The sequence below is a fragment of the Durio zibethinus genome, chromosome 10 (genome assembly GCF_047325235.1).
Source record: "Durio zibethinus cultivar Kanyao isolate XHJ-2024 chromosome 10, ASM4732523v1, whole genome shotgun sequence".
NCBI classification, from domain to species: domain Eukaryota; kingdom Viridiplantae; phylum Streptophyta; class Magnoliopsida; order Malvales; family Malvaceae; genus Durio; species Durio zibethinus.
Genome location: NC_143171.1, coordinates 10946140 through 10964796, shown reverse-complemented (window position 1 = coordinate 10964796; position 18657 = coordinate 10946140). Strand labels below are relative to the sequence as shown.

The window sequence follows — 18657 nt, the reverse complement described above, 5'->3', positions numbered from 1 at the left end:
TATATGTTATGTGGTGTTAATCCACACATTACGTAGTGATACTTACTCTTACCAAACAGTATCATATCAAACAATAAACTAAAAGCTTTCAATCCAGTGCATGCGTCTATAAATTTGATCAAACACAACCCACATCAAACCATATTTGATCTAACTCAATTATTTACCAACAAATTATATCAAACACAACCCATATCATATTAAACAAGTCGTGTCACGAGCCACTCAATTCATTTGACATCTCTCTCTCCTTCCCTCCCCATGGGTCATCGCCATCAGAAAACGGTTATGGCGTGACTACCCATTTGCCAGCTGGAGTGGTTGGGCAGACAGTTTTGGACATCAGCGCAACACGTGTTCCCTCCATTTCAAACACTGCATTTACTCGCACACACTCGCTCTCAAATTTTAAGTTATAAATAAATAAATAAAATAAATATTACTATCCAACTGACGCCTAAGTCCATCAAGGTCTCATAATTTTTTTTTAATTTTTATTATTACTATTAAATCTAGCTTAACAAGTAGATGTAGTACTCCACTAGCAAATATTAGTGGTCTCATAATAATACGTATGTAGTATGTATGTGTGGCATTGACATACTATACTTATGCTATACTACAGTTATTTTAAGAATATAATACTTAAATACTTTTAAATTATGCTAATATGCGCAGTTATAGTGTGAAAATAAAATTATACTCATCACTCTACTAATAGGGGGTATTCCGGAAACGGGAGAAACACGTATTAATAATAAAAAATAAGACACATATATCCAGCAAATGCTTTGCATTTTTGCAGCGGATATAATGGTAATAGAAAAGGACAAAGACATTGGCAACTGAGGAAGGAGTAGGGGTAGATGTTTATAGATAACCGATCAGTTCACGCCTATTTTGTTTTAGTCTCCGCTCTCAATGTCACGTTATCAAATATCTTTTTTTTTTTTAAGTTCATTCTTGCTTCAATACTATCGGATTATTATGATGATTAGTACTTCTGAACTAAAAGTAATAAAATTTTTTCTTCTTTTTTGCTTAAGTTGAAAGCGCTCCTACGCTATGCTATGCTATGCTATGCTATGCTATGCAAGTGTTGGGTTTTTATTTTGGAGATACGGGGGAGTGGGACTGACCGCTAACGAATCTGAATTCTCAACTTGTCCGCCTGCATATAACAAATACTAGTAATTTCTACTCTTTCTGATTGCCGCTATTGCTATGTCTTTTTATTTCTGGAAAATCTTATCTTTATAACAATTACAACAGCTACTACTAAGATTTAATTTAAGTAGAATGATTCATCGTTGTTTTGTTTGTAATAATTGTACTGTTTATTGTTGTCTAAATTCTTCTACTTCTACTACTTACTGAAATAGACTAGGAAATTGTTGCATAGGCAGGCTAGATTGAGAATCCAGATTCAGTTTGGGATCAGGTCAAAGATTCAGGATGACGATGATCTCAATCTCAATCTGGGTTTCTGGAGTACTAGTATATTAGTATAAGCAGCAAACAGAATCAATATTCTCTTCTTTTTCTTCTTCTCGTTCTAAATTTGTGAAATTTGTCCTCCCTGAATTCAGGAATTTCCTCCATACAACATACTACAAACACTCACCAATATGGTTGAATCCTGCGTTGTTCACTCCATAGACGAAGCGGTGGAGGAGATCATGAGAATTCACAGATCTCTGCCGCCACGCCCAGCTCTCGACGAGGTTGAAGCTGCCAAGGCTCTCATCCGAAATGTGGAAAAGGAAGACCAAGCTAGACTAGATGCCATTGGTCGGCAGAGCAAGAACCCTGACGTCCCGGAAGAGCTCTTCATTCTGCTCCTTGAGATGCAAAAGAACTTGGTTTACTTCCTGAGCAAGGAGAAGAAGAGAGAGGCCTTGAAATTGCTGGATCTCGAGACTATCCATGCTCTGTTCGATGAATTTATCCAGAGGGCATCCAACTGTCTATCCTCTTCTTCCTTGAAATCTCGTGATAGGCCCACGCACTCAAACACCTTGCCCCACACCACCGCTCCTCCGCCTTCCAACAACTCACCTGCTGCTGCCACGTCATCCTCCGCCTCCAGGGAGCCTACCTCAGAACTAGTACTCTTCACCAGAGATGACAGTTATGTTAAGAAGGCCAAGTCTTCCTTCTATGCTAACGCCAATGATGGGTTTGGTATTTCCATTTCATCCACTCCTCACATATTGGATTCCTCTCTTAAATCCGGGGGCACCACTGCTGCGGGTTAGCTTCTACTTTTTCTGTCCCTCTCCCCCAACTATGAATTATCAACTACATGTTTCTCGCACCCTCTTGTTCGTTTTTAAGATTAAAAAAAAGGGAAAAGATTTAGACTGAGATTTTAACACTCTTCCTTCCGTCTACTGCTACTACCACTCGTTTCCCTTTTTCTAATAGTCCATGGGTATCACTTTCTTGTGCAGTTCATGATGATGGCAAATTTAGTTTGATTAAGCTAGCTAGTTTAATTGAAGTCTCTTCAAAGAAAGGCACTCGAGATCTCAACCTCCAATCCAAGTTGATGGATCAAATTGACTGGCTTCCTGACTCAATTGGAAAGTTGTCCAGTTTAATTACACTTGATTTGTCTGATAATCGTATTGTAGCTTTGCCTGACACCATTGGTGGCCTTTCATCCTTGAAGAAACTTGATTTGCATTCAAATAGGATTGCTCAACTCCCAGATTCCATTGGAGATCTCCTCTGCTTGGTCTTTCTAGATCTCAGTGCGAACCAGTTGTCAACTCTGCCTACAACCTTTGGGAGATTGGTACGCCTTGAGGAGCTTGATTTGAGCTCCAATCACCTTCCTTCACTCCCTGACTCAATAGGTTCACTCATTAGCCTCAAGAAAATGAATGTGGAGACAAATGACATTGATGAAATTCCACATACTATTGGTCGCTGCACTTCACTTAAAGAGCTTCACGCAGATTATAACCGGCTTAAAGCCCTTCCGGAAGCAGCTGGGAAGATAGAAACCTTAGAGGTTTTATCCGTGCGCTATAATAACATAAAACAATTACCTACAACAATGTCATCTTTGGCAAATCTGAAGGAACTTGATGTCAGTTTCAATGAGGTTGAGTCTGTGCCTGAGAGTTTATGTTTTGCCACCACACTTGTCAAGATGAATATAGGCAACAATTTTGCTGATCTGCGGTCGCTGCCAAGGTCTATTGGGAACCTTGAGATGCTTGAAGAGCTGGACATTAGCAATAATCAGATCCGGGTCCTCCCAGACTCTTTTAGAATGCTAACACGCCTTCAAGTTCTACGTGTGGAAGAAAATCCTCTGGAAGTGCCTCCTAGACACATTGCTGAACAGGGTGCACAGGTAATATTTCCCTTGCTTTTGGTAATTAACCAATACATGCTTTTCTTTAAAAATGAAACAATAAAAGAAAAATTTACCCCATGGCTAAAGCTATTTCTTGATTTCCTCAGGCTGTTGTCCGGTATATGGTTGATCTTGTTGAGAAAAAGGATGTAAAATCAGAAACGATGAAGCAGAAGAAGAGTTGGGCTCAAATATGCTTCTTCTCGAGGTCTAACAAAAGGAAACGCAATGGAATGGACTATTTAAAAGCCTGATTTACAGGACTTTTATATTGGGTGAGTTGTCAGGAAAACAATTGTCTGATCGTTTTGTTGCTAAGTTGTTGAGTTGTCCTTCTGTCCAACCCAGACAAACATAATGAAGGATTTGGAATACTTGTTTTCATATTTGCATAATAAAATCTTGGTTCAACCTTTACACCGAACTGTAGTGGCGAAATCTTCATTCAGGAAGCAACTAGCTGGATTGACTCTCATAGCTGCTCTTGGTTTTGTTTTTCATCTTACAGGTTTTTTAGCAGTTGGTCAGATAAAAACAGTTAGGAAGATGCAACAGTCTCAGGCATTGCTCATGGCTCTGACTTTTCTTCTCAAAATTGTGGATTTCTTTTCCCTTTTTTCCCAATCAATTATAATTGTTTACCCCCCTCGATCTTACGCCCACTTTATTTATGTTGTTCTTGCACTCTATTGAGGTGTATAATTCAGCCCCAAACAGGGGGAAGAGCAAAATGTTGTAATCTGTATTTCTATTGTAAAATTAAGTTTGAGCACCATTTTAACAAGTGGTAAAGAAATTCATTCTTTGAAGACGGAATCATTTTAAAAAGTTTCTCATGTGATGCACGATTTCTTTAGTTAGTTGAATTTTTGCAGCTATCTTGATTTAAGATTCTCTATGTAGGATTCCTGTCTATGATTCCGAAGTGAGAGAGTCACCAGATTAAACACCTTTATAGGCCGTGGTAAGATCTTTGTTTCCTTAAATCATGGTTGATTTAGCTAGGGAGGGATGTAAACTAATTGAGCTAGTAAGGCTCAATTCAAAATTTGAATTCGACTCTTTTGTTATTGAGCCTACCTGGATAACAAGTTAATGAATTTAAGTAATCTAATATTTGAGTAAAAAAGATTCACGAGTTTAATGGAATTTAATTTAATTTTTAATTTTTAATATATTTAATATATATAAGTGAATAATAAAAATATAATATTTAATATTAATATTTACAATTATATCAAGCCTGTCAAATTGAGTTGGAATATCTCAAATAAATTAAAAATCGATCTCAAATATAAAAAATAAAAATTAATCGAATTTAAGTCAAATTTTGAAATTTTATTTTTTAAATTGAGTCTAATTAAACTTATTGTGGGAATTTTAACTTAATTTGACTCATTTACTCCTCTAAACCTAGCCCGACAGCATTTACGAACTCAACAGAAATCAGCCTATTCTAGGGACAGTTATATATGTTGGGACAAAGTCCTGTCTCTAAAAAAAAGAAAAAAAAAAAAGCAACAAGATAGAATTCTCAGAAAAAAGAAAGAAGGGAAATGGCATTTGGAAAACTGGATAGCATTTCATTTGGCATTGGATGAGGGGTTATTGAGGTGTACCGTGTTGAGTGTAAGCGTAGTGAATATTTTAAGTCTATACTGTATAGGAGTAGTAATATCTTCCTTACAAGTTACAACCAGTGAAAGCAAGTAAAAGCGGTTTGGGGACTTTGTTTGCAGTCGGCAATGCAGGAATGCAAGTACAATAGAACATCAGTTTTCCTGAGGCTGGTCTGGTCTCGCACTGTGAGTCGTTGGCTCATCTCCAGATTGGAAAGTTGAGGATTGGTCGCGCCCACTGACAGCCCCAACGGATTCAGGTGGCTGGTAATGGCAGTACCACACGCGCATTTCTGACAATTTGTAACCTATATTCAATAGTGGATCACCTTTGGCAAAAAAAAAAAAAATCCAATTGATCACCTCACTTTATTTTTCATTTTTCTTTGTTTGTTTTAAATAAATTCCTTGGCTTAGTAGGTTTTTGGATTGTTGGTGGATTGAATAGATTTTGCGCACATTTCAAGCCCAAAAAGAACGGCTAATCTCCATTTACTCATTTAGCAAGCCGTATATGGTATTCACAAATTCATAAAAAATTCCATGCCGCAAGACCTGGTTTAGGCTTTTAGATGCTGGAATTTGATACTTACTAGAACTTCCTAATTTTATATATTAGTGTTGTGAAAATTCACATTTAATCTATGAAATATTATTTATTTTGATGTAAATATCTCATTATTTTATCTCTTAAAAAAATTTTACAAATATAAGGTTAAGTCTTTATATATGCACGACGTATTCTTATATTTTTTTTCAATATGAGATTGAAAAAGTTATCATTTTTTCGTTAAAATTTGATGTCTTGTCAAATAGATATCAAGCCCTAATCGAGATTTTAAAAATAACTCCTATCATGTAAAACTTAACTATCACTCATTGAGATTTTAGTTGTCACTCCCATTGTGTAATACTTAACTTTCACACTTTGATTGATGATTGCTTTAATACCAATTATGAAGACTTATACTTAATCTATGAAATATTATTTACTTTGATCTAAAGGTCTCACGATTTTATTAAGCAAAAGTGCATCACTAGTATGAGATTAAGGTTATATATATTATAACAAATTCTCTCAATTTTTAAAATGGGATAAAGTTTGTTATAAGTATATAGCAGAACTAGAACTTGAAGTTTAACTCAATTTATTCATATATCTATCCTTAAGATATGGCATTTAACAGGTTTGGAATTCGAATCTCATCACTTGTAACCCTTTTTTTTAATTATATTAGTATTAGAATCCGAAGTTTTGCTCAATTGATTCATGTAGCTACCTTAAAAATGTGGCATCTAATAGGTTTAAAATTTGAATCTCACCACCTATGACTTTTTTTTTCTTATTTTTAGTTTGCATCCTTTTGCAAAAAATAGTTTCTACTTAATGTAAACTCAAACCTCTCCATGCCATTTGATTCTAGAACCAAGCTCAAGTAGACACTAGAATAGTTTATAAAATGGTTAATGTCATAAATGGCTTTTAAACTATAGTGAAATATTTAATATGATGTATGAACTTTAAAAATCTCTACTATGGTACCTAAACTATGAATCGATTAACTAAAGTGGTATTTGAAGATTAATTATTCATTATGTGTTATCATTTGAAACTAACCACATTAAGAATAAATATTACGTTAATTAAAATATTTATAATTTATATTTCATGTTAAAAGTCATTTATCATGTTACCCTTTCAAAAAATATAAGGTAGGGCATTAGGTGGCAATTAAATGGAAGCCACAGTTTCTTGTCTTGAATTACATGACAGTTTAATGTTAGTGGATAATATGTTGGCTACTAGGTCTCCACTCCCTCTCTATGTTGTAGATTCTGAGGAACAAGTAATAATAGTAGGTATAAGGGACAAGGCTGACTGTCAAGGCCAACCTTAATGTTCTAAACTAAAACCTCAATCAGTTTTCACCCTTATACCATCCAATTCCTCACATTGGTTACAAGAACTTGCTGACATAAAACATGGCATCTATGAATTGTAAACTTGGTAATTTGTGTCATCATGTTGTATTTTGTGTCAAACATAATTTCAAACACAACACATATAACATTGATAAGAACATGAAATGAATACTTAAATGACTTGAATAACCTAAACACGAACATGATACATTTATTATACGTGTTACATGCGACATAACTAACACATTTTAATCTATTTTAAGAATGAGTAATATGACACAACATGACAAGATTAATATGATTATATATGATTAATACTAAAATATCTTATCAACAATTCAACATTATAACAAAATGATAATATAATAAAAATATTAAAATCCTAAACATTGTTAACACTTTAATCATATGTTTTCCTTGAGAAATGAAACATAAATATAATAATCCTAGCAAAAATAATTCTCATAACCATGATAATAAATAAATAAGTAACACAACCACAATCATAAGTCCACAACCATAACCACTAACCAATCCACATATCATAAGAAAAAAATAAAAACTAATAGCAGAACTATAAAAGTCACATTCACATATTAGCATACAAATGAATCCTTTGACACATATCAACATCTCAATTCTCCCTCCCATACACTGTTAATTGCCACATACTTATAAAGTAAAAAATATATATTAATTAAATTGAATAAAAATAAAAATAAAAATCTAAAGAAAAAGTTAAAAAAATTTTAAAAAATTACTTTTTGCATTATTAAACTTTCATTAATGAATCATTGGGTAGAGACGAAAAGTTAAAGCAAAACACTGATAATGAATCTTCTTAATTTGTTAATATCCATCTAGATAAGATCTTCTGTAATTTAATTTAACTTCAACTATGCACCTTTTACATTGATAAAATTATATTCACAATTATGCTAGTGCTAGTTATGACATTAAGAAAACTAAAAGTTCAATAAAAAAAAATATCATTATCAATTTCTCCAAAAAGTCAATCTTTACAACAAATAATTCCTTACACAATATCTAGCTTAAGTGAGTTACAATATTGGTCAAGAACCTTACCACCAATACTAAAAGCGAATTCAGATGTCACTATGAAGACATGAATACCGAAGATATCTTGCGCCTTAGAAGCAAGATCAAGATACTAGAATTGATTTGCCTTTCAAAATTGTAAGATATCTAATTAATGTTTCCCATCATCCTTTATTCATCCAAATAAAGCTATAGTTGAGATTTTTGTACAATATTTCCAAACTCAATGCCATAAGAATTGAATTACTAATTAAGAAAAAAGTATAAAAATATTAAAATAAAAAAATTATAACAAAACAATAGAAAAGATATTAAAATTGAATTACTTTGAAAAAATCATTTGCACATGTGTTACTAGATTCCTTATCAAAAGTTTGATTGTTAGAAATGTTAGAGGATGAACCACAAATAAAAGGTTTGATAGCATATTCATCATAAAGAGAAAACAAACTATCTCTAACATTTTTTAAATCCATTGAATCATTCCCATAAAGCTTTTTGTAACTCCAATCAACAAACTAAAGCTTGTAATAAGGATCCAATATCACAGCTCTAGCTAAAATCAAGCTATATTCATATCAATATTTATCAAACTTAACAAGCATTTGAGCAACCATGTTTTTAACATACACATCATCATCATTCAAGTGTTTGATCAAAGTCAAGCGTGCCTTGAAAACTAAAAGGAAGCATAAGTTGGCTATGTGGTACTTTGTTCTAGAAAACACATAAGTAATATCATAAAAAATGTCTAAGAACTTGGAAATTTCTTAACTTCATCCCACTTATCTTTAGATGGAAAAGTCTTTTAATTCAAATCACTAATTCCCATGTGAATAAAAGCCATGCGAAAGTAAAAAGTACTTTGAAGCATGAGAAATGTAGAGTTCACCTAGTTGGAACATCTTGTCTCAATCCCTTTTTTGCATTTAAGCTCACTAGGTTAACATGCTCTAAAAATTTTTGTTTTCTCACATGAGACTCTTTCACATATTTAATATTTTCCCTCACTTTTTTGATAGCTTTTGTAACCTCTTTCAAACCATGTTGCACTATCAAATTAAGAATGCGAGCATAACATCTTAAATGAAAAAAAAAAAAAAAACCTTATTCTATGAGTGCTTTCTTTACATTCAATTGCTCTTTCAAAAAATCAACAAAAGTATCACTAACAGAAATGTTATCTAATATCACATAAAATAATTTACTTTCAATTCCCTATTCAGCTAGCAATGTATATACCTTTGCACTTGATGCAACACTATTATGTAAAGGTGGCATTAAGGAAAATTTCAAGATGCTTTTTTGTAAAACCTATATTTGATCAATAAAGTGAGCAATAAGAGACATATACTTGTCTATAATGATAAGTGTCCACAAATCATAAATCAGACAAATCCTACTAAATGTTTCTTCAAGCATGTGTCTTATCTTACTTTTTTTTTTATTATGCATATTAGTTAAATTAGATTTGGCAATGTTTTTATAAATTGAAGTGACATCATCACATAGATAAAAAAACACAGGAAACATGCCATTATACTTTACAAATGATAATGGCAAATTATGCATGACAATTGTAACTGTTAACAATTTATGAAAATTTTCAAGATCAAATTTTGAGAACTTTAATATCATAAATCCATGTTATGAAAAAATGATCATGTGATCTATGTCATGTGTGTCTATACTAACATAATTGCTAATATGGCATTTTAGATTGCTAGTCTCATACTTGCTATTATAATTTTTAACAAGACCACAATACCTGCACTTTGCTTTTGGAGTACCATTAACTATTTTTCAAGCAATAATTGAAAGACTAACCAAACAATTGAAGTTTGTTTCCTTTTATGGCTATTTGTCACTTTCTTTTTCTTTCATTTCTCTTTCTCTTAGATTCAGTCACCTCCATAATATCAACATTATCTTCCTCCAAATTCATACTGACAACTTTGATTGAAAGCTAATGTCAATATCATCAAAGTCCACCTAAAAAACAATTATCATTCATCCATAAAATATGATACTAATATAAATAAAGATATATAGTTATTAGCTTCTAATGGTAGATACTTCAAGATTTTTCACCAATGTCTTTTAAAATGTGATAAACCAATACAAATGTGAGCTAAGCTTGGTTTATCTATTATAGTGTGAAAGACAAAAATGAATTAAAACTGACTTAAAAAAAAATTATTCAAAGATTAAAAAAACATATTCGTTTTAGAAGCTTAGGGTAAAAAAGAAAATTAAGCCAAACATTTTTTTAAAAAAAGGACAAAACTTGAAAATATGAATGCAAAATAGAGTGGATAAGTAGTAGATGATCAGTGTTCAATTGCAAAAAGTGCAACCGACACCTATTATTGCTAGGGATTTAAGGTTTGCTTTGGACTTTCATCGATGAAAGAGAGATAGAGATGAATAGTGAAAAAGATAAGAATTAGAATAATGGAGTTTGTTGGAGTCGTGGAAGTGGCTGTGATAAGGAAAGATAAGTGAAAAATATAAGAATAAGAATGAAAAAGCTTGGTGGCAGTAGCTGCAGCAACAAAAGATGATGGGAATTAGGGAAATTTTATTTTCAAGAATGCGAGAAAAAGACAAAAATGTCTTACATATTAAGGTTTTACCACTTTAGCCAAAATAGTATACTTTTTGTTTAATAGTTAGGTTAATTGGATGTCACTTATGCTTGTCACAAATGTGTCACTGATATATGTTGACACGATAACACATTAATTAATTAGTCATGTCTTAAATGTGTAATATGCATAAGATATAAAACACGACACATACAACGTCATGTCTTAAACGTTTTAATATGATTAAAACACAATTATACAAAACACATATATGATTTATTACACACTACAAGAAAAATTTATTTTAGTAATGAATTTAGTGAGAGTTGCACATTGACCTTCACTAAAAGCTTTTATGTAGTGAAGGCCAATAGCAGCCTTTATTGGAATAAATTTTTAGTGAATAGTATGTTTTGACCTTCACTAAATGTTTTTTTTTTATGAGTCACATATAACCTTACTAATTTAATACCTTATGTAAGGATCCAAAATTGACCTTTACGAATATATTTCACTTATATAAAGTTTCATTTTGGTTATGATGAAAGAGAGGTCTGAAAATTAATATAAATAGATTTAGTGAGAAAATATTTCACCATCACTAAATAAAATTTTATAAATTTTATGAATATATATTTTTTTAAAAATAAATATAAAAATATTTAAATATATTCTAATACTCAATGTTAAACAAATTTTTCCCTTAACTTTAAAAAAACAAATAAAATAAATAAATAACATAATATAGCAAATCAAAATTTTCAAAAAGAAATCATTGTGCATGAATCATGATGGTGATATGATTAGATAGCTCATATGCTTCCACACCATTTTACCTTACATGTCCTAGCAACATGTGGCAAACAACCAATAAGACCTACACTCAAGTACGAAAAAAAATTTTAAAAAATATATAATAAAAAAGAAAATTTTCTTACTATGGACCATCTACTTTGATAGGGACAGATTTGAAAAATAATGGAGATTTTAGAGCAATAGCAAATTATGGGTCCATTGGAAATATCATATTTTGAAAAGACTCCACACTAAGATTTCATCCTTTCTTTATAGGATTTTTTTTTTTTCTTACTTTTATTTATTTCATGTTCATTTTAGCCTATGAACATTTTTTCTTCCTTTTAAATAGTAATATATACATTTTTCAATAACAAATTACTAAATAAATTTACAAAAAATTACAAATGGGGCTTTTCTATCTAGTTTGGCTCTTAATACTTACATGTTGATGGTTTTACAAAATAGGGTAACCTCATCATTTTTATCCATTTATTTTAAACCATTTACTTTTATCCATCTTTTTCACTATTTCCCCCATCGTTTAGGTACCCAGCTGATAATTCATTGGTGGTACTATAGTGAAATTGTAGCTAATAAATTTCATACATTTTCTTTCCTTTTCTTTGATCTCATTATTTCTTTTTTTTTACTTTCTTATTCAGGTAAATCTTTTATCTTTACTTTTATTTTACTTCAAATTAACCAATCTATGCATTTTGATGTTTTACTGATATAGAGCTAAGATCTAAGAGGCTAAAAGTTTCTAGAATACTTATTAGAGTTAGATCTAACATGACATGCTTTTCTTTGTCGATGGTGAAGCTAAGATCTAGGGTTTAAAAAGTTTTTAGAATGTTGAAGCTAAGATCTAGGGTTTAAAAAGTTTTTAGAATGTTTATCTTTGCCTTTATTTTACTTCAAATCCATTGATCTATGCATTTTGATATTACTAATGATGGAGCTAAGATCTAGGCTTCTAAAAGTTTCTAGAATGTTATAAGAGTTAGATGAAATTTGATATGCTTCCCTTTGCCGATGGTAAAGCTAAGATCTAGGGTTTAAGAAGTTTCTAGAGTATGTAGTATACACTATATATGTAATATGTTACAAGTATTATTTTCTTTAATGGTAGCTTTCTCCTTTGAATAATGTTTATAATTTGGATACTAATTTCATTTTCTAACTATTCACTTATGGCTTAAAAATTAGCAATTTATAGCCTATTTCATTTTAAAGTAGGGGTTGGGCAACTAAACATTGAGGTAGGAAAGGTTTAGAGAACGTATATGTTGGAATTAAACAAAGCTTTATATTATTATCATTATTATTATTATTATATGAAATATATTTTAAAAGTTATTTTATTAGTGAATCTTTTATAGTTTTAGAATTTTAATATGATTATATTATTTTATTTAGAGATTGTAAGAGATTAAGAAGTTGTGATGCTTAGAAAAAATGAAAGTATGATTTATTTATATTGAGGGTTACTATTTATCCAAAAATTATACTTTTATTTCAAGATAAAATATAATTTGTTGCTACTTTTTAGTCTTCTCTGTCATCATCACCAGTGCCTAGGCCTAGTAAAAAGAGATTTTGACTTCTATTAAAGAACTATTGTAACGAAAACTTGACTGCATGCATTGATCCTTCTTTAATTTGTAAGTTCAATAATTTTAAATTATGTTTGGTTATTACTTATTATTTTCACAATACTATTCTTATTAAAAGTAAAATCCATGATACACAATATTTATTATTTTCACAATACTATTCTTATTAAAAGTAAAATCCATGATACACAATATTTTAAATACTTTAGTTTTTTTATTATTTTCATAATATTGAATATTAAAATTATGTCACGTAGTTTTTTTATTATTTTCATTTTTATGTGATTAGATGTGAATGAGACCTACATTTCAAATTTGATGATGCTACTTTGGTTTTTTTTTTCAAAGGCATTAAGAATATATATTATGTCCATACAAAACCAAACTCATAAAGAATACATAAGATATTGAAATATATTCTCATGACATCAATTAATCTCGTTCTAGCTAAAACTAAGATTTGTTAGGTTTTAGGAACATAATAATCACCACAGCTGCCAAAAAAAAGCCTTTTATTGCCTAAAAATTTGCAAACTAGCGCATACAAAAGTAATTCTTAAGTTAATTAGTCTAATTATGTTTTTTTTTAATGTTTGAATTAAAAATGCAATTTCATCTTACTAATGGATAAATGTTAGATTAAGAGTCAACTTTAAGCTCTATGTATTTAGATGGTGTAAAAGAATTTTTTTTAATTTTGCATTTGCTTTTTCCATTGAGTAATGCACAATTCATTGTCCTTGTGTTGATTGTAATAACATTTATTTTAAAAGTCATGAAGAGGTGCAATTTGATTTATTTAGTAAAAGAATAATCCAAAGTTATACATATTAGTACTATCATAGAAAATAAGTGGGTGTAGCAGATGATTTTTTTTTGAAGAGTCCAGTGCAGAAAATATGTTTGGATTGTTTAGTGAAGATTTAGGGATGTCCTATATAGATAATACGATGTTTTATCAATATAATAGTTTTGAGAAGCCAAATGATGAAACATAAAAATTTTTTAACTTGTTAAAAGATTTTGAAAAATGCTTTATCTAGGGTGCACTAAGTATTCAAAACTCTCATTTCTTGTGAAATTATTGCACATTAAGTGTTTATGTGGTTGGAGTAACAATTCCATAACTATTTTACTAAAGTTTATGAAGAATGCTTTTCTTAGTGCCAAAAAAAAATCCCTAAGTCTTATTACAACGTGAGAAAATTTTTGAAAGACTTAAGAGTTGACTATGAGAAGATTGATATGTTTAGTAATAATTGCACACTATTTTGGAAAGAGAATGCAAATCTTTATCAATGTTTAGAATGTGATGAATCTAAATGGAAGTTAAATAAAAAGATTAAAATAGATGATGTATCCTCTTTTCCTTCTAAAAATTATGTAAAAACTCTTTACCAATTCCTTAAGCACTAAAACTTCAAAGATTATTTTTGTTGTCTAAAATGGCTGTTGATATGAAATGGCATGAAGAGAAATGTATGAAGGATGCGGTAATAAGGCATTCAGCTTATTCTTTTGCTTAGAGAAAATTTGATGAGATACATCAATCATTTGCATTGAAACCTTGCAATATAAGACAAAGGTTGGCAACAAATGGATTTAATCCTTTTAGAAGCATGAGCATTGCATATAGCACTTGGTGGGTTATAGTTTTTCCTTATAACATATCATTGTGGATGTGTATGAAAAAACCATTTTTTATGTTGTCTTTACTTATTCCTAGTCATGATACTCTAAAGGATAAGATTAATGTATGCTAACGACCCTTAATAAAAAAGTTACAAATGTTGTATGGGATGCTAGGATTAAAACTTATGATGCATGCTATAGTTCTATGGACTATAAGTGACTTTATTACATATGTTGATCTATCTGAATGGAGTATAAAAGGAAAGTGGGTTTGTCCATCTTACAACAAATACATTTCAACTTTATATTTGAAGCATGGAATGAAGACATGTTACATGTGTCATCAAAATTTTTACTAAGAAATCATGAATGGTGTAATGATAATCATCATTTTGATGGCACTAGGGAATTAAGGGCAAAACCTTTACATTTGTCTTGAGATGATGTGTTAGAACCATTATATAAGATGGAACAAAAAAGAAAAAAATTAAATAGAAAAAAAATCTTTAGAGATGATTGGAAGAATAATTAGAAGAAGAAAAGTATTTCTTTTGAGTTCCCATATTGAAAAGTTTTCTTGTTATGCAATAACTTAGATGTAATGCACGTTGACAAAAATGTGTATGATAGTATGCTTGGTACTTTATTGAATATTGGTGAAAAAATAAAAGATAATATATATACCCGATTTGATCTCAAGGAGCTGGGTTTGAGAGTAGAACTTATTTGGATGGAAATGGATGACAAATTGATCATACCATCTGTATGTTACACAATGTCTTTAGAAGAAATATTGAAGTCGTGTGAATTCTTGAAAAGTCTAAAGGTTCTAGATAATTTTGCTTCTAATATCTAACGATGCGTTAATCTTAAAGAGTGAAAAATTATATTTCTCAAATGTCAAGATTCTTATATTCCTATGCCTCAATTACTTCTTTTTGCAATTCGTAATTTATTGCTTAGAAATATTTGTGAAGTATTAATTGAGCTAAGCAAGTTTTTTAAGGAAATTTGCTTGAAAGTTTTAAAGGTGGAAGACTTGGATAGTCTTGAAAAGAAAATTGTATTAACGTTTTGTAAACTTGAAAGGCTATTTCTGCCATGAGTTTTTGTTGTTCTAATACATTTTGTTCACTTGCCAAGCGAAGCTAAGATAGGTGGACCTATGAATTATCGTTGGATGTATCTATTTAAGAGGTTAGTATGGTTTTCTTAATTTATTACTCATAATTTACATATTATAGGATATAAAAAATAACAACATTCTAACCATATAATGTATTTAATATAGGTATTGGCATACCTTACAATCTTATGTACAAAATAATAAACCTAAAGGTTCAATTTCAAAAGGTTATCTTGTAGAAGAATGTTGGACATTTTGTTCAAGATATCTTTATGTTATTAAGATAAGATTTAATAAAGTCGAAAGAAATTTTGATGGTGGAATGGATATATCAAGTAAAAAGTCATCTATTTTTAAATAGCTTGGTCATGCATTAAGAAAAACTACTCCACATGAGCTCAGTAGAGAAGATTTATCACAAGCTTATCTTTATATCCTTAGAAATTGTATTGAAGTTCATCTTTTCATTCAGTAAAATAAACTTTATAGAAAAAATCTAAATTTATTATTTATTTCAAGAATTACTTTCCTTAAAACCTCTATAACTAATAATTTTCTTTTACATAATAAAGAACATAAACAGTTTATTAGCTCAACTTTAGGAGAAAGTGCAAAAAACTTAGACAATATCCATGATAAAGAGTTTTTAAGTTGGATTGAGAAAAAAGGTAAGTAATATATATTCCTATTGTTAAGATAGATAATTATTGTATAAATTTATTCAACTAATATTATCATTTTAATTATAGGTCACAAAATTGTCTAGACATGAGAATGGATTAGTGAATGCCAAATTGTTACCACTTGCTCGAGATCCTAATCTTCGAGTGACAAGTTATAAAAAGTATATCATTAATGGGTTTAGGTTTCAAATAAGAGATTGTGAACAAGAAATGAATACTCAAAATACCGAGATCTTTATCATAGGAGAAACAAATAATCCCATTGTAAATAATGTAAACTATTTTGGTGTGTTAGTAGACATTGTTGAATTACATTATCTTGATGCTCATTGAGTTTGTATGTTTAAATGTGATTGGAGGGATGTATTTAATGGAGATAGAAGGATTAAAATTGATATTTGTGGGTTTACTAGAGTAAACTTTTTGTGATCCTTACAAACTAATGAACCATATATACATACATCTCAAGCATAACAAGTCTTTCATGTAAAAAATGTTTTGGCTCCTAATTGGTATTTTATGCAAAAAAACTCATTCTCAAGACCTTTATGATATACCAATTGAAGAAGATAAGCCATATCAACAAGATCAAGCTACTTCTTAAAGTTTAACAATTTATATGGATAGTTGTGAAGATATTTTGACTTGGTAAAGGATTGATGTTGCAAAAGAGACAGTGGAAACACATGTTTTATTATAAATGAGAAAATGAAAGAAAATGAAAGGAAAAGAATGAGAAAAAAAAAAAGGCAAATAAAAGAATTAGATGATGAAAATGAACTTTGGTTTTTTTTTTTTTGTATAAAATACACATGCCAATAGGTGATTTTTTTTTAGACAATTCATACTTATTAAATATCTTATTAACAAATTACATTACATGGTTGTCTACTAATAACATGTTTTTCCATTGATGCAAGTTTATGGCTTCTTTCCAAAGTATAGCCCAAGTGTAATTTATTATTCATAATTTACATATTATAGGATATAAAAAATAACAACATTCTAACCATATAATGTATTTAATGTAGGTATTGGTATACCTTACAATCTTATGTACAAAATAATAAACCTAAAGGTTCAATTTCAAAAGGTTATCTTGTAGAAGAATGTTTGACATTTTGTTCAAGATATCTTTATGGTATTAAGACAAGATTTAATAAAGTTGAAAGAAAGTTTGATGGTGGAACGGATATATCAAGAAAAAAGTTATCTATTTTTAAATAGCTTGATCGTGCATTAGGAAAAACTACTCCACATGAGCTCAGTAGAGAAGATTTATCACAAGCTTATCTTTATGTCCTTAGAAATTGTATTGAAGTTCATCTTTTCATTCAGTAAAATAAACTTTATAGAAAAAATCTAAGTTTATTATTTATTTCAAGAATTATTTTCCTTAAAACCTCTATAACTAATAATTTTCTTTTACATAATAAAGAACATAAACAGTTTATTAGCTCAACTTTAGGAGAAAGTGCAAGAAACTTAGACAATATCCATGATAAAGAATTTCTAAGTTGGTTTGAGAAAAAGGTAAGTAATATATATTCTTATTGTTAAGATAGATAATTATTGTATAAATTTATTCAACTAATATTATCATTTTAATTTATAGGTCACAAAATTGTCTAGACATGAGAACGGATTAGCGAATGCCAAATTGTTATCATTTGCTTGAGTTCCTAATCTTCGAGTGATAAGTTATAAAGAGTATATTATTAATGGGTTTAGGTTTCAAATAAAAGATTGTGAACAAGAAATGAATACTCAAAATATTGGGGTCTTTGTCATAGGAGAAACAAATAATCCCATTGTAGATAATGTAGACTATTTTAGTGTGTTAGTAGACATTATTGAATTACATTATCTTAATGCTCATTGAGTTTGTATGTTTAAGTGTGATTGGAGGGATGTATTTAATGGAGATGAGGGATTAAAACTGATATTTATGGGTTTACTAGAGTAAACTTTTTGTGATCCTTACAAACTAATGAACCATATATACATGCATCTCAAGCATAACAAGTCTTTCATGTAAAAAATGTTTTGGCTCCTAATTGGTATCTTATGCACAAAACTCATTCTCAAGACCCTTATGATATGCCAATTGAAGAAGATAAGTCATATCAACAAGATCAAGCTACTTCTCAAAGTTTAACAATTGATATGGATAATTGTGAAGATATTTTGACTTGGTAAAGGATTGATGTTGCTAAAGAGATAGTGGAAACACATGTTTTATT

The 18657-nt window shown here is 30.0% G+C and overlaps 1 protein-coding gene across 1 annotated transcript; it reads left to right on the top strand.

Moving 5' to 3' along the window:
• Positions 1-803: 803 nt before the first annotated feature.
• On the top strand, positions 804-4154 carry LOC111292384 (plant intracellular Ras-group-related LRR protein 4-like). Its single transcript, XM_022884753.2, has 5 exons — positions 804-1190; positions 1590-2253; positions 2454-3367; positions 3478-3645; positions 3879-4154. The coding sequence occupies exons 2-4, from the start codon at positions 1629-1631 to the stop codon at positions 3622-3624; spliced, it is 1686 nt and encodes a 561-aa protein (XP_022740488.1). The 5' UTR covers positions 804-1190; positions 1590-1628; the 3' UTR covers positions 3625-3645; positions 3879-4154.
• Positions 4155-18657: the final 14503 nt, after the last annotated feature.

What these genes read in the sequence shown, in the direction of transcription:
- LOC111292384 (XM_022884753.2), top strand. Translation starts at nt 1,629, where the DNA reads ATGGTTGAATCCTGCGTTGTTCACTCCATAGACGAAGCGGTGGAGGAG. An exon ending in CGGGGGCACCACTGCTGCGG is followed by an intron (nt 2,254 to 2,453) that starts GTTAGCTTCTAC and finishes TTTCTTGTGCAG; the next exon opens with TTCATGATGATGGCAAATTT. An exon ending in TTGCTGAACAGGGTGCACAG is followed by an intron (nt 3,368 to 3,477) that starts GTAATATTTCCC and finishes TGATTTCCTCAG; the next exon opens with GCTGTTGTCCGGTATATGGT.